General features: G+C 37.4%; 1 protein-coding gene across 1 annotated transcript in view; it reads right to left on the reverse strand.

Moving 5' to 3' along the window:
• Positions 1-15,213, reverse strand: part of COL4A1 (collagen type IV alpha 1 chain) — a 217,974-nt gene that overhangs the window by 14,357 nt on the left and 188,404 nt on the right. The window contains exons 43-49 of the mRNA XM_043992107.1: positions 14,732-14,865; positions 11,079-11,151; positions 9,508-9,579; positions 8,135-8,263; positions 6,098-6,196; positions 1,635-1,847; positions 958-1,135 (exon numbers count right to left, since the gene is read on the reverse strand). Of these exons, the coding sequence (XP_043848042.1) occupies positions 958-1,135; positions 1,635-1,847; positions 6,098-6,196; positions 8,135-8,263; positions 9,508-9,579; positions 11,079-11,151; positions 14,732-14,865 (898 nt within the window). The remainder of the gene's footprint in view (positions 1-957; positions 1,136-1,634; positions 1,848-6,097; positions 6,197-8,134; positions 8,264-9,507; positions 9,580-11,078; positions 11,152-14,731; positions 14,866-15,213) is intronic.

Raw genomic sequence — 15,213 nt, forward strand, 5'->3', positions numbered from 1 at the left:
ACTTTTATCTTTATTTGATGTGAGAAAAGTGCAAGTTATTCATTTGTTGCTCAGCCAAAGAGGTTTACAGGTTTTCTGTGAATTCTTACTAGTTCTGAGGAGTCAACATTTAATTTGAAGGAAGGAAAGAAGAAAAAATAAAAGGACTCTAACCCAAATCCTTTTTCTGTAGAATTTCAAACTGGGGAAACTATTGCAGATTCTGAAGCATATTGTCAAATACCATACTGTGCAATCATTTAATGTAGGAACTGAATAGGATATCTTTGCAGAGCTATCTTGGAGGCATTTCAGTTATAAAAGTATGACCAAGCAAGCTGAAGTAGTCAATATTCTGGTGATGCCCTTTTACTAGAGGAAATAATTGAAAGAAAGTTCTAGAATGAATGTTCCAGTCTAGAGCTTTGCCTGTAATTCAAGTCACCAGAATTTTACTCTGAACAGAGGGATATGAATAGGGGAACTCCCAGAGGTGGGAAATTTCTTCTATCAAGAAAAACGGGTAACTTTCTCTGAAAATTGTCTTAAACATTTCATAAAGCACTGAGAGGTTAAGTGATTTAGCCATGGTCACACAGCCAGAATGTGTCAAAGAAGAGACTTGAACGCAAACCTTTTTAGCTCCAAGCCTGACACTATCCAATATGCTATTGATGCCTCTTTTCTGTATCTTATTTATTAAAATTAGATAGATAGATAGATAGATAGATAGATAGATAGATAGATAGATAGATAGATAGATAGATAGATAGATAGTCAGACTTGTGGCCAAAATGATTCAAGTCAACTTTCACATAAAGAAATTTTCATAACCAAAGATCCTACACTATCTGGCAAACTATGTAGCAAAGAATTAAGTCCTCTACCAAATAAAAAAAGTTCTCTCTTGTCCCAAACCAGAGAGAAATCTACACCTTCATTTTTTTTTTCAAGTAAATAGTCAAATGATCTACCCACCTACTAATGAATGGCCTGATATTTTCACCGGAAATGGGTGCCATAGACATTGGCATAGGCTCAGGAGTAGACAACCAATAGGAGTAGTCATTTCTTGAAGCAAAGTTGCAAACATTATTAATATTGCAGAAAAGGAATGGCATGGTACTGAATTTGCGTAGACAGCTTCCAGCCGTACCTGGATGGGCAAGGAAAAACAATAAAGATTTTTTAAAAATACATAAGAAAAATGGTTAAGCTTGCCTTTTTTTAAGCTCCCCAGGCTTATGTGAAACACAGATGAGGGTATCCTGCTATCTGATGCCTGTCTGTCTGTCTGTCTGTCTATCTATTCATCTCTGTAAAACTCATATAGGATCAGTAGCCAATAAAGAATTCTTTAATAACAATTAATCACATCATATATATATATATATATATATACACACACACACACACACACACACACACACACACACACACACACACACACACACACACACACACATATATATACACACACTCTCCCATAACATTTGAAGCAACCTTATTAAATAGACCTACAAATCCATAAGTGAAAGGAATAATTCTGGAACTATTCAAATAATTTTTAAAACTTTATCATTTTTTCAAAAAAATCAATATTAAATCGCTTTTTACTTTTTGGATTTTTTTTAAAATGCCTATTAATGTCTTACCCAAGTCCTGGCCATGTGCTCGTTCATTCCCTTGTACATAGAGCAAGGAATAGCCATGATAGATTATTTTGGTCCCAGGAGGACACTGTGGATCATCTATAGTTTGACTATGCCTAGTAACAAGGAATCCGTGATCTACAGAAGGGGTACCCGGAGGACCCATTGAACCTGGCAATCCATCTGGACCTGGTGGACCAGTATGTCCTCTTGGACCTGTACGAAAGAACCAAAAGAAAAAAAATCATTCAATTTTCCTTTCCCTGGTCATGGCCTAACCTTTACGAAAGAGATCTATCATATTTAAACATGGTATCATCAAACATGTTTCTAAAACTTTGAACTTTTTAGCACATTGTAAAGAGCAAGCTATAACCTTCATTTAGCCCTCCTCCCCACAGTATTTTACTTTTTCCTTTTAAAATGCCCTCCTTTAGCTATTTTTATTAGACCATCTGATACTTTAGCCACCACTTTCTACAAGGCTGAATTTTTGTATTTCATCTAAGGGGTCTCGTTACTGAGTGCTGAAAGTGGCTCATTTAGGTCAAGGCAAAAAGAGGCAGAGTGTTGTGATGGAATGAGCCCTAGACATGGGTATGTGTGCCCTGACTCTGCCACTTAATAACCAAGAAACATGCACAAATGATTTTGCCTCTCTGAAACCTAGCTTGTGCTTCTGAAAAAGGGAGTTAACGCTTGCATTAGCTACCCCACAGGATTGTTTTGAGAAAAACATTTTGTAAAAGGTAAAGACATACAATAAACTGAGAAATATCAGAGCACAGTAGAGAAGGAAATACACTAGATGTGGCACCAGAAAACATCATTACCACTGCCAGTTCTGCCATATACATGGGTAAATCACTTAACTTCTCTGATCAGCCTTAGGTTTCTCATTCACTCATTCATTCATTTATTTAGGTTTCTCATTTATGAAATGGAAGTAATAATGCTTGCCCTATCCACTTCCCAAAGTGGCTTGTCATGTGTAAAGCACAATATAAATATGAGTTATTATTAAGGTAAATTTGCCTACTACTTCCTGATCTCATTCTCTCCAGGAACTTGCTCCATGAACTTATTCCTTCTCTCTCTTGAATCCTTATTGAATCTCCCTATGGTGGAACCTTCTCCCTGGCTAAAAGCATTATTTAAAAAAGAAACTTTTGGTCCTCCTGGGTCCAGAGCTGGTGCTTTGTCCACTGGGTCACCTAGCTGACCCATGATGACATCTTTTAAAATTAAGGTGGGGGCAGCTAGGTGGCGCAGTAGATAAAGCACTGGCCCTAGATTCAGGAGGACCTGAGTTCAAATCTGATATCAGATGCTTGACACTTACTAGCTGTGTGACCCTGGGCAAGTCACTTAACCCTCATTGCCCTACCAAATAAATAAATAAAGTTAAGGGATAAGAGGAATACACTGGAAGAAAAGGAAAGGGAGAGGTGGAATGGGGTAAAGTAACTCACATAAAATAAAAAAGAAAAAGCTTATGGAGTGGAGGGGAAGATGGGGAAGGAGCAGGGGAATGAGTGAGTCTTACCCTCATTAGAACTGGCTCAAAGAGGGAATAACATACACACTCAAGTGGGTGTAGTAATATATTGTGCCCTGAGGGAAAGTGGGAAGGGAAGGGGATAAGGGGGGGAGAGGTGAAGGAAGGGAGGACAGATTGGGGGAGGGAGCAGTAGAAAGCAAAACGCTTTTGAGGAGGGATAGGGTGAAAGAAGATAGAAAATAGAGTAAATATTAAGGGGAGGGAATAGCATTGAGGGTAATACAGTTAACAATAGAAACTGTGAAAGAAATGACCAGCAAGATGCTATCAGAAGGATGTATGAAAAATGCAAACCATCAACAGAGAAAGAACTGATGGTATCTGAATACAGATTGAAGTATAATTTTATTTATTAGTTCATCTTTGTAAAGTTATTTTGTCTATTTTCTTTCACAACCTGATGAATGTGAAGATGTGCATCTCAACCCTCTTACTCGGAAATACATAAAAGCTCTTTTCAATCTTTGTTTTCCTTTCAAAATGATGATTAATGATTAAATGATGATTAATCCTTAAAAACTCTATTTTGTCTTTCACTAGACTTCATTATCCTAGTCCCTTCCTATCTCTCTGCTTACCCCTTTACCAAGTGCTTTACCTCATTTCTAAATGTAGACATGCCCTAATACTATTCTTGACATTCTCTCCTTCTGGGATCTCATGCCATCACTTCTATGTAAGTAAGTCCCAAATCCATCCCTTTATCTGAGTCCTTTCACCCATGTTCCAGTCCTGTACTGACCATTGGACATCAAAACTTGAATATGTCCTTGGCACTTCAAATAAAACCTGTACAAAACTCAACTCAGCTTTCACCCAACATTTCCTCCTCAATACTTCCCTATGACCACTAATGGCAACATAATTCTCCCTGTAATTGAGGCTTGATTAACCACTCCCATTTCCCTTTATTTGCAAAATCAATTATTTGTGAAAGTCTTGTAATCTGTACATATTCGATGTGTCCCATACTGTTTCCCTTCATTCAATTCCCACTGCTACTATCAAAGTCTAGGATTTAATTATCTCTCAACTAGATCAACCCAAATAATTCAACTCCCTGCTCCTAGCTTCCCCCACTCCAATTCATTTTACATTGCAATGGGATATTAATCTAAAATGTCCCAGGGTATGACTTTGATCTTGTCACTCATTAGCAATAATCTGCAATTGTTCTTTATTACTTACAGAATAAAGCCCAAAATCTTCAGCCTGGCTTTCAAAGCCTTCCAAGATATGCCTCACTCAAACTACATTTACTCCTTTATACACAACCTACATTCTAGCCAAACTGAAGCACTCTTCATTCTTTATCCTATCTGGGTTTTTTGTTTTTTGTTTTTGAAAATGGTACTCCCTAATCCTGGGGTGCTCTCCCCTCACAGCCTGCTTGTCAAAATCCTACCCATTCTTCAAGAACTCAGATCCTCACCACAAGATATGATCTCATCCTCTTCTGAGCAAGGACAGCCATTTATTTGTACCTCTCTTATAACACTTAGCATATTCTGATTTATATTCTAGTTTTCTGTCCTTTTCTTATTGTCCCAGTTAAACTGTAATCTCCATGAAGCCAGGGACAAAAATCTCATTCATATTTATATCCAGAAAGAACCAGCACACTAGGTACTCAATGTAGAGTTGATGAATTGCACATTTCCTGTATAGTGGTAGTCCCAACTGAAGACAAGGTAACTGGATAATTCTAGGACAGCTGTTGCTCTTTATCACCTTGAACGCTTGAGCACTGGCAGAAGTCTGCCAGGTGGTAACCTTGAAAATTAGTTGTTTGCTTTTCTTCTCTATCTTATTTAAGATCAATAAGTATTAAGGTCCCTTTCTTTGTATTCCCACCAGCACAGTATAATTCAGTGTTATTTGTTTCCTAAAGAATTCAGATCATGTTTATAAAATGATATGAAATGACATTTCAACTAATTATGACATTAATATACCTGTTCTCTGCTTTTTTTCCCTTTCTGTAATTGAAACAGACTTTTTATAATAAGGAAAATTTACTGAGAGTACAGGACTCTAGCTATACTCTCTTCCCTTAGAAGGAATTTGTATGGGCCATCACAAACTCTTGGGACTATGTTCTCCCTCTCAAATATCAGCAACTTATACGTTTAAAAAACTTCACAGGGACTAAGAACCGTTTTCAAAGGCCTTCCACTTTTAAAGGTTATTTATTAAACACACACACACACGCACACACTTTTCTAAGATACTCTTTTGAATTGTCCATTTAAGTTGTTCTTTCAACTAAACTTTTATAGCTTTATTTTGTAAGTTCTGACATATACTGACATAGAAATAACACTTAAATACAGTGTGCTGGTGGGAATACAAAGGGATTATAAGGCTTATTGATCTTAAATTAGAAAAAACCCACAAAATTGGTTGTGGTCCTTCCTGGACTCTATACCCAGACTCCTCCCACCCCCCCACCCCCTCCCTTGATTGCTGCCTTGCCATTTTGGAAAGACCTCCATCCTAAAGCCCTCCTCTCCTGATTGGTGACTCCCTTCCGAGTACCACCACTTTAGGGAGAAGCCCAACCATGTTTCACTTCACTGACACATGTACTCTCAAGATTCCTCCTCCTTGTCACCCTAGACACACCTCTCCCCTGAGCTCCTCCTCCTCTGATTGGTGGTTCCTTTCCTAGGACCTCCTACATTTCCTTCTTCTCTCCTGATCTCCAGATCCCCTTGATGTATGGTCTTCCCCTATTAGGATGTAAACCCATGAAAGTAGGAATTATTTTGCTTACTTGTCTTTGTATCTCCAGCACATAACACAGTGGGTGGTACATAGGAAATAGTTAAAAAATGCTCTATCAACCTATCTATACTGTCCTTTGTAACTAAAGGTTTATACTGCAATACATCAATATACTTACCAGGAGGACCAAAAGGTCCTGGTTCTCCTTTTTGTCCAGGTGCACCATCAAACCCTGGGATACCAGGTGGTCCAGGAATACCAGCAGATCCCGTTACACCTAAATCACAGGGAAAAAAAAATAAGCACATGACTAAGTCACATATATCTTTCCTTGGCTGAAGCAGCATAGAACATTATTCCATTGTAAAATGTCTGGCTCCAACTCTTTCCCCTTTCAGGGTGTCATGGATAAGGTCAAAACTGACTTGAGGGGCAGCTAGGTGGCACAGTGGATGGAGCACTGGTCCTGGATTCAGGAGGAACTGAGTTCAAATCCAGCCTCAGACACTTAAAACTTACTAGCTGTGTGACCCTGGGCAAGTCACTTAACCCCCACTGCCCTGGAAAAACAAACAAACAAAAACTGACTTGAACTTTCACCTACCAATTTGCCTTTATTAATAGAATATTTGCTCCAACCAGAGTCAGACAATACCAGCAGCACCAACATCCTCAACAAAACAATAATAGCTGATAGTTAAAGTTCACAAAGCACTTTACATGTTTTATTGCATTCATCCAATGTGGAGTACTTTTACACAGCATGATAGGTTCATTCTGATAATGTGGTTGTTTGCCCTTCGTTCTCAAAGAGGACCGTGGCATTGGGGTGATGTCATGACTTGCAGTGAATTAGATTTAAATGAGGGAGGACTGTGCAAAGTCACCAACTCTCTCTCCTCCAGAGCTATCTGGATCCAGGGGCAAGATATATATCAGGACAACTGGACATGGCCCTGGATGTTTATGGCAATTGGGGGTGACTTGCCCTGGATCACATAGCTAGTAAGTGTCTGAGGTGAGATTTTAACTCAGATCCTCCCAGGACCAGTGGTCTATCCACTGTGGCACACTACAGCATCATTCTGAGAAAGCAGGCTGCTAAAAGATTCGAAAGAAAGGTTTCTGGAGATTGTTGACATTCTATTCAAGCAGCCTTTAGCAAAATGGCATCTTGAAGGTTAAACTGCTCTTCCCTTGGTGCACAAGAGGAAGGGGTGGAAACAGGCAGGGACTTTATTGATTGGACACTCTTCCTTAGCTTTGCCTTCCTCCCCTTCTACTTTCTAGCTCCCCTTTAAACGTTGTCTTCTCTCATGAGAATGTAAACTCCTTGAGAGCAGGGATTGTCTTGCTTGTTCTATTCCTATTCATAGTGCTTAAATAGTGCCTGGCACCTAATGAATACTTCATAAGTGCTAGGTCACTCTTTCTTTCTTCTTTTTTCCTTCTTTCCTTTCTTTGCCTTCCTTCCTTTCATCCTTCTTTCTTTCCTTCCTTCCTCCTTTCCTTCCTTTCTTTCCTTCATTATTTCCTTCCTTCCTTCCTTCTTTACTTCCTTCCTTACCTTTTCATTTACCTTAATCTATCATTAACATGTGAAATATAGCTCTGAAATAAGATGGGAGAAAAGATGGCATAAACTCTCTGGATGTAGAGTGATGAGCAACAAAACTCAGACATTGATATTAAGTCATTACAGCTTCTAGACAATATTTTAGGAACACTAATTCCACCTATGAATAATTTGATCCTAGAGTTCAATAACTCTTGTTTTCTCTCTTTTTTTCCTGATCAGAAAGTGGTCAATCTGAATTGGTTTCTCTTTTCCTACAGGTTGGTTTTGGGACACCCTTGGAAAACTATTTTGTTTTTGTTTTTGTTTGTGAGGCAATTGGGGTTAAGTGACTTGCCCAGGGTCACACAGCTAGTAAGTGTCAAGGGTCTGAGGCCAGATTTGAACTCGGATACTCCTGAATCCAGAGCTGGTGCTCTATCCACTGTGCCACCTAGCTGCCCCTAAACTTTGGTTGGTTTTAATAGAAATTTCGATTTGAAAAGGAAATTCATATATCCAATTGGTTGTTTTGACAGGGCACAGTTTTGATTTTATAGTTATTGGATATATAACTAAAGTCATAGAGGAGGATGAACAAATGGACACACATATACTCCCCCTCCCACCCCCACACACATACACATACACATTTCCTACCTTGTTGTCCTTTAGGGCCTGGAGGTCCTGGAAGACCTTTAAGCCCTGCTGGCCCCTCAGGACCAGGGATACCTGGTTCTCCTTTGATTTGGCTGTAAGGACCTGGGGGCCCAGGTGGTCCTGGAAGACCTAGATGAATTAATAGTAAAATGAGAAATGTTTAACCGTAGAAGCTATTTATAAATAAGCTAAATATAAATAAATTTGGGCTAAATATAGCCCAAATATAATAACTTTCTCAAAACCAAAAAAAATTAGTTCTCCTAGAATATTAAACCTATACTTTCTTCTTCACTCTTACCTCTATTTTCAAATCAGACAGATTTGGAGGAAATTTTAAGGTAATCTAGTCCAAGTTCCCACAAATGAAAGAACCTCTCCTAGAATATCCTCCACAAAGTGGTCATCTGGCTTCTGTTTAAACATTTACAGTAGTGAAAAGCAAATCTGCAAGGCAACCCATTATGTATGTGTATAGCCTTAATTGTTACAAACTTCTTCACTGTATTAAGTTGAAGTTGCTTATGCCCAGGTCAGCCTCTTCTAGCTACACAGATTTGGTAATCTTTCTCCCATTTGATACTCATCAAAATAATTAAAGACACCTATTATAAACCTTCTCAAGTCCTCTCTTCCTTAGGCTAAACATCCCCACTGCCTTCATCTGTTCTTCAAAAAAGCTTCTAGATTTTTCACCACTCCGAATGCCTTCCGTTAAATAGCTCCAATTGGCCAATGCCCTTTTAAAACATGGCATTCTCAAAACTGAACACAATGCTCCAGATGCAAAAGGACTATTATCCCTCTTGATTTGAATATGACATTTTTTCTTAATTCAGCCTAAGTTTGATGTCATATTGTTGACTTGAAGTCAACTCAAATTAGGTCACTTTCTTATGAAATTTTCATGGACTTGTGTAGATGATTTTCTAAACTTAAATATATAACTTTACATGTATTATTACTATTTTGTTTTTATCCTGTTAGTTTTGGACCAGGATTCTAAGCCTTATCAATATTTTAACCTTGATTTGGTCATGTCATATTAGCCAATCTTCACAACTTTTTGTCAGATGCAAAGTTAACAAAAATTTCTCCCGTGTCTCTTTCAAATTATTTATAAAAATGCTGAACAGCACAGATCCAGAAATAGAATCCTACCACATGCCACATGGAGATCTGCTGATCAAGTCTTTATAACAGCTTTGTAACTGTTGTTCTCAAGTAATTTCCTTCATTTGGACTTTATTTTCCCACTTAAAAATAAATTTCCTAATGGAAAAAGGCCCATATCTTCAGTTTCCTTTGTAGTCCTGCACAATGCCCAAGATAGACCTTTAAGACATGTTGGACTCCTGGACAAATGCCCTTACCTTTGGAACCTGGAAATCCCTGATCCCCTTGATCTCCTTTGAGCCCCTGGATGCCAGCAGAACCTTTGGCACCTAGAAAGCAAAGAAAAAATATTAATGTACAAAACAATGTCTCTTCTTTCCAACTTTCAAACATGAAAAGGTAATTTTTTCTACCCTAATGCCTCGTCATGGTATGGGAGTAACCTTGGTCATCAAAGCCTATGTAAGGGGCTCTAGCAGATTCTACCATGCATGAAAAGCTTCAGATATATTCCCAGTGACAGGATGTGCCCCGACTGATGCCTCCCATAGCTAAGCGTGACAACACATGTTTTAGAGGCAGAAAAGACCTTAGAGGTCATTGAGTTCTGCTTGTTTATATTATAGATGAGGCAACTGAGGACAAGAACCCCCTAAGGGTTAGCCGAAGACCATACAACTAAACTATAAAAGGCAGGATCAATATTTGGACTCAGGTCATTCAACTCCTAATCCAATATACTTTACATTATACCTAGAGGCTGGTTGTCAGGCTAGGATGAGTTCTTTAGCAAGAAATAATAAATAACACTATTCATAGTAAAAATTAATAATAAATAATGCTATTTGTGGCCTAGGGCAGCTAGGTGCCATAGTAGATAGAGTGCTGGGCCTGAAGTCAGGAAGACTCATCTTCCTGAGTACAAATTTAGACTCAGACATTTACTAGCTGTCTGACCCTGGGCAAGTCACTAACCCTGTTTGCCTTAGTTTCCTCATATGTAAAAAAGAGCTAGAGAAAAATGGCAAACAATTCCATTATCTTTGCCAAGAAAACTTCAAATGGGGTCATGAATAGCCAGACACAACTGCAACAACTAACAACATTTGTGTCCTGAGTTTTTGCAATTGGCTTTCTGAATTTTATCTATGTTGTCTTTGTGAAACATTGACAATGTATTTTTGAGCATGTGAAGTATGATCATTGTCTAGAATGCTGTTCAATTTGTAAGACTAAGGAAAATTCAGTGCATATATTTATTATGTTGTTACTTTTTAATCTTCACTAAACAAAGAAAAATATTATGAACTCGTTTACTTCCACAATAAACCATGCTTAATTAGAATCAAAAAGTATAATTTTGAAAAGAATAGAAGGCAGCTAGGTGGTGCAGTGGATAAAGCACTGGCCCTGGATTCATGAGGACCTGAGTTCAAATGAGGCCTCAGACACTTGACACATTCTAGCTGTGTGACCCTGGGCAAGTCACTTAACCCTCATTGCCCCACAAAAAAAAGGGGGGAAAGAAAAGAATATAATAGGATTCTCAAATGTTTCAGTCTAATGGAAACATCTGAATCCACACTGTGGTATAAGTATTACAAGGTATGGCCCTGATTACAAGCAAAGAAATATGGCAATCTTTGGCTACTGCAACACATGATCTTTGGGATTTAAATAAATGAATAAAAGACCAAATAAATAAAATTGTTCTATGAGTCATCTAGTTCTTATGTTATAAACCTGCAGGCCCTACTTACTGCTAATTTTGCTATGATTAGAAAAATCAGTACAAATTGAAACAGAATAGCCTTTGACTGTCACTTACCTTGAAATCCTGGAACACCTGGAGGTCCCATATCACCTTTAGAACCAGTGATTCCTGGTGTACCACCAATACCCTTAGGGGAAAAAATTGAAGGAGTCATTAGACAGGAGTTACTTTGGCAGAGTTGCAATAGGTCACAGTAGGTTATTTTGACAAATAACCTACCATAATCAGGAGGCTTGGAAAGTATCAGTTATATCATTGACTAGTTTTGTCATCTTAAAACCATAAATAAATCCAGAAATATAAGGGATCTCTAATTCGGTGGTATCAAACTCAAACAGAAACTGATCTTTATAGGCCACATTCTGCCTTAGAAAACTACAAATTAACATTATCTCCTAGCTATTGTTCAGTTGTTTTGGTCACATCCGACTCTTCATGATCCCATTTGTGGTTTTCTTGGCAAAGATACTGGAGTGGCTCACTATTTACTTCTCCAGCTAATTTTACAGATGAAGAAACTGAGGCAAACAGGGTTAAGTGACTTGCCATGGGTTACACAGCTAATAAGTGTCTGAGGCCACATTTGAACTCAGGTCTTCCTGACTCTATCATTCATCACGATCCACTGCACCACCTAAATGCCCATTAACATTATCTATGTTTTATTATATTTTTTATTAATTTTGTTAAACTTTTCACAATTAAATTTTAATCTCAATCAGACTTTCTGGACACATGCAGCTAAGGGCCATAAGTTTGACCCCTTGGACATCCAATCCCCCCATTTTACAGATGAGAAAACTGAGGACTACCAAGGCCCAGGAATGTCAAGTGATTTTTGCCCAGTCTCACAGTAAGAATGCAAAGCAGAATTTGAAACCAGGTCTTCTGCCTCCAGAGTCATTATTCTTTCAACTAGGCCACTTTCTTGGGTCCAGTTTTCTCTTCTTTAAAATAGAGATAATCATATCTACACTAGCTACTTCTTAGAAGTAGATTGCCAAGATCAAATAAGATAATGTAGCTGTAAAGTGCCTTATTGTTATTAATATGTGTCATTTTCTTGAATGATACTGGAAGGATGGCAATATGACTATGTGTGCCAAAATGAGAACCTAAACATATGTATGGATGATCTTATCTGCTTCTATTTCATGTTTTTCTGCCTAATTTTCTTCATGGAATGTTCCTTCAGGACAGGAACTGATTTTTACACCTCTTTACATACTCACCACTTAACACAAGGCTTAACACAAACACTCAACAAATCTCTTGAGGAGGAGGAGGAGGATGACAACATATATATTTGTAGTGGCATAATATTTCTTAGGAAAGTTTTCTCCCCAAATCCAAATTTAATGTTGTTTCTAGAACCAAGTTTTAAATATTATTTGAAAAATGGTATTTTGGAAGAGATGAAGAAGAGAAAGGAGTTTGATATAAAAAGGATGTCTTCTTTTTTAAATGAATACATGAATTTTAAAATATTGTCTCAATTTCTAGCTATTTCAATATATATTCTATTTCCAGGTCATGGATAATAATGTATGAAAAAATTTATTGCTTCTTACACAGATTTGTTTCTCTATTTTGCCTTTATAGGAAAATGCCAAAACAAAAATAATATGCAGAAAGATTCCTTAATATCTGTTGGCAGACTCTACAGGATGGTAATTATATTTCTATGTTACAGATAGAAGAAAAGCAGGAATATATGAATAACTGACAAATTACACACACTTATATCATTGGGCAACTGTAATACAACAATAACCAGACTGAAAATATATTCGCACATATTGCAACCTCACAATACATATTCAACATATAGTGAAAAATATATAAGCTTTATAATAACAGGAATGAATTTAAAGTGGTTATTGGAACTGCAGATAACCAAAGTTGCTGAAGTGCTCAAATTATTCATGTATTTTATCTGGTACTGAGTCACAGGGAAAATGCTAACATTTTTTGAATGGGTAATACATGAAGATTAGGAATTCCTATTCAATAATTTAACATCTGCCCTTGGAAAGTATCTTAATGACACCAGACTTCAGATTTGCTACTGACAAACTAGTTAATTGTATTTTCTTTTAAAATTGCATCATGCTTACAGTTTAATATAGCTGGATACAAGTCTTACTCCAAAACACCTCATCATGGTGTGGAGAAGAACCAGGATTCTTGAAAGCTATGCGGCCAAGACATGAGAAGGTTCAAAGAAGCTGTAAAGATGGTCATTGCAAGACTGTAGAACAAATAATAGCTTAAGCATGGAAAAGCTCATTACCTATAGACTGGCCAATAGGCAGTAAATTCCTTGTTCATGGTAATGAAACAAAGATGGAAATCTAAATGAAAGAAAATTTCCTTTTGGTCTCTATAATATTTACATATGACCATATGGATGCGTGTGAATATGTATATACCTACATATTATGTGTAAGCCAACAGTCATAATATGTCTCAATAAGCCATGGATTTTAGTATGCTATCAAACTATACCTCCCATAACCACCACCTTGCACAAATGTAACTTACCCACATGTCTGAACACTACAAATGCTGCCCCCACACTCTGAAAAGTAGTCTGTCATTATAACAGCATATATCAGTGAATACAAAAATCCTACCAGTCATCATGTGTTGCCCCGAGACCTTTCTTTAGTAAGCTTTGTTAACATAAAGGCAGATTTTATCTCTTATCCTTTCTCCTGTATACCAGGCCCCTGTCAGCCTATAATAAAAACTAACTAAGAGGGCAGCTAAGGTGGCACCAGCCCTGGATTCAGGAGGATCTGAGTTCAAATCTGACCTCAGACACTTGACACTAGCGGTGTGACCCTGGGCAAGTCACTTAAACCCTCATTGTCCCACAAAAAAGTTAAAAATAAATAAAAGCTAACTAGAAAAAATCAGTTTTATGTAATTAGTTCTTTATATATCTTGTATGTCAGAAATGTTTTATATATATATATATATATATATATATATACACACACACATTTTATATATGTTACTGTAGGAAAGCTCCAATCATTACAGTATATACATACATTCACACATATATACATACTTGTGTATATATTTTATGTGTATGCATAATACCTATATATATATATACATGCACATGAATATATGTAGGTATGTGTGTGTATTTGTGTGATCTCCTTCATTAGAAGATGAGCAGGGACTGTGTTTTTACCTGATTTTGTATTCCCAGTGCTTAGTACAATGCCTAGCCCATAGTAAGTGCTTAATGAATGTTTGCTAACTGTATGACTGACTTTATAAAGCCATGCTAATAATTACTCTATGGTTGGTTTAATCTATTGAATTTGCCAATTGATTTTGTGATTTTTCTTTTCCCGTAGGCATAGAAGAAAATCTTACAGGAATATAATTTCTAACACTATTTTTCTCCCTCTTAATAATTACATAGAAACAAATTTCAAAATATTTTCTAAGATTTACCTACTATTTTTGCCAATAGTGTGTAGAGAAGTGAAACAACATGAGAAATGTATTTGCCCAAGAGGTGGGATATTCATGAAAGAGAGAGAGATGCAGATTCATCCAGTGAAGGAATCTGATGAAGAAAAGGAGGGTGGTCTAGCCCTGAGGTTAGTAGGGAGGACCTATAGAAGGTTTAGAAGGAAACGAGTGACATTTGCATGACCATAGACAATATATCTAAAACTCACAGGCATTCCCTGAAATCCTGGGTCTCCTTTAGCTCCTGGAGCACCTGGGTTTCCTGGCCAACCTGCATTTCCTTTTTCTCCTTTTGCTCCATCAAGACCTGGAAGGCCTGGAGGGCCCATGGGTCCAGGAACACCTGAAAAAAATTAAAAAGCATGGAATCTCTAAATTAAACAGAGTCTGGTGATGTCACCATCTGCTATTTGTATATGGTTCCTTTCATGTCATTTCTATGCTGCCACCTAATATCACGGTGTCTAACCATATAAAAAAAAGTAAGCCTATTACTACAAGTCCACCAGAAATCATGGTAAGAGCTACAGGGAACAATTGGGCTAAGAGCACATAAGGATTTCAATGAAAACAGAAAGCCTGACTCACAAAATTGCTAAAATACAGTTGTCAAAATGATCTTCCTACAGAATAGGTCTGACCATATCAGCTCCCTAGTTAACAAACTCTAGTTATATTTGATCCCTTAGGA

The sequence above is a fragment of the Dromiciops gliroides genome, chromosome 3 (genome assembly GCF_019393635.1).
Source record: "Dromiciops gliroides isolate mDroGli1 chromosome 3, mDroGli1.pri, whole genome shotgun sequence".
NCBI classification, from domain to species: Eukaryota; Metazoa; Chordata; class Mammalia; order Microbiotheria; family Microbiotheriidae; genus Dromiciops; species Dromiciops gliroides.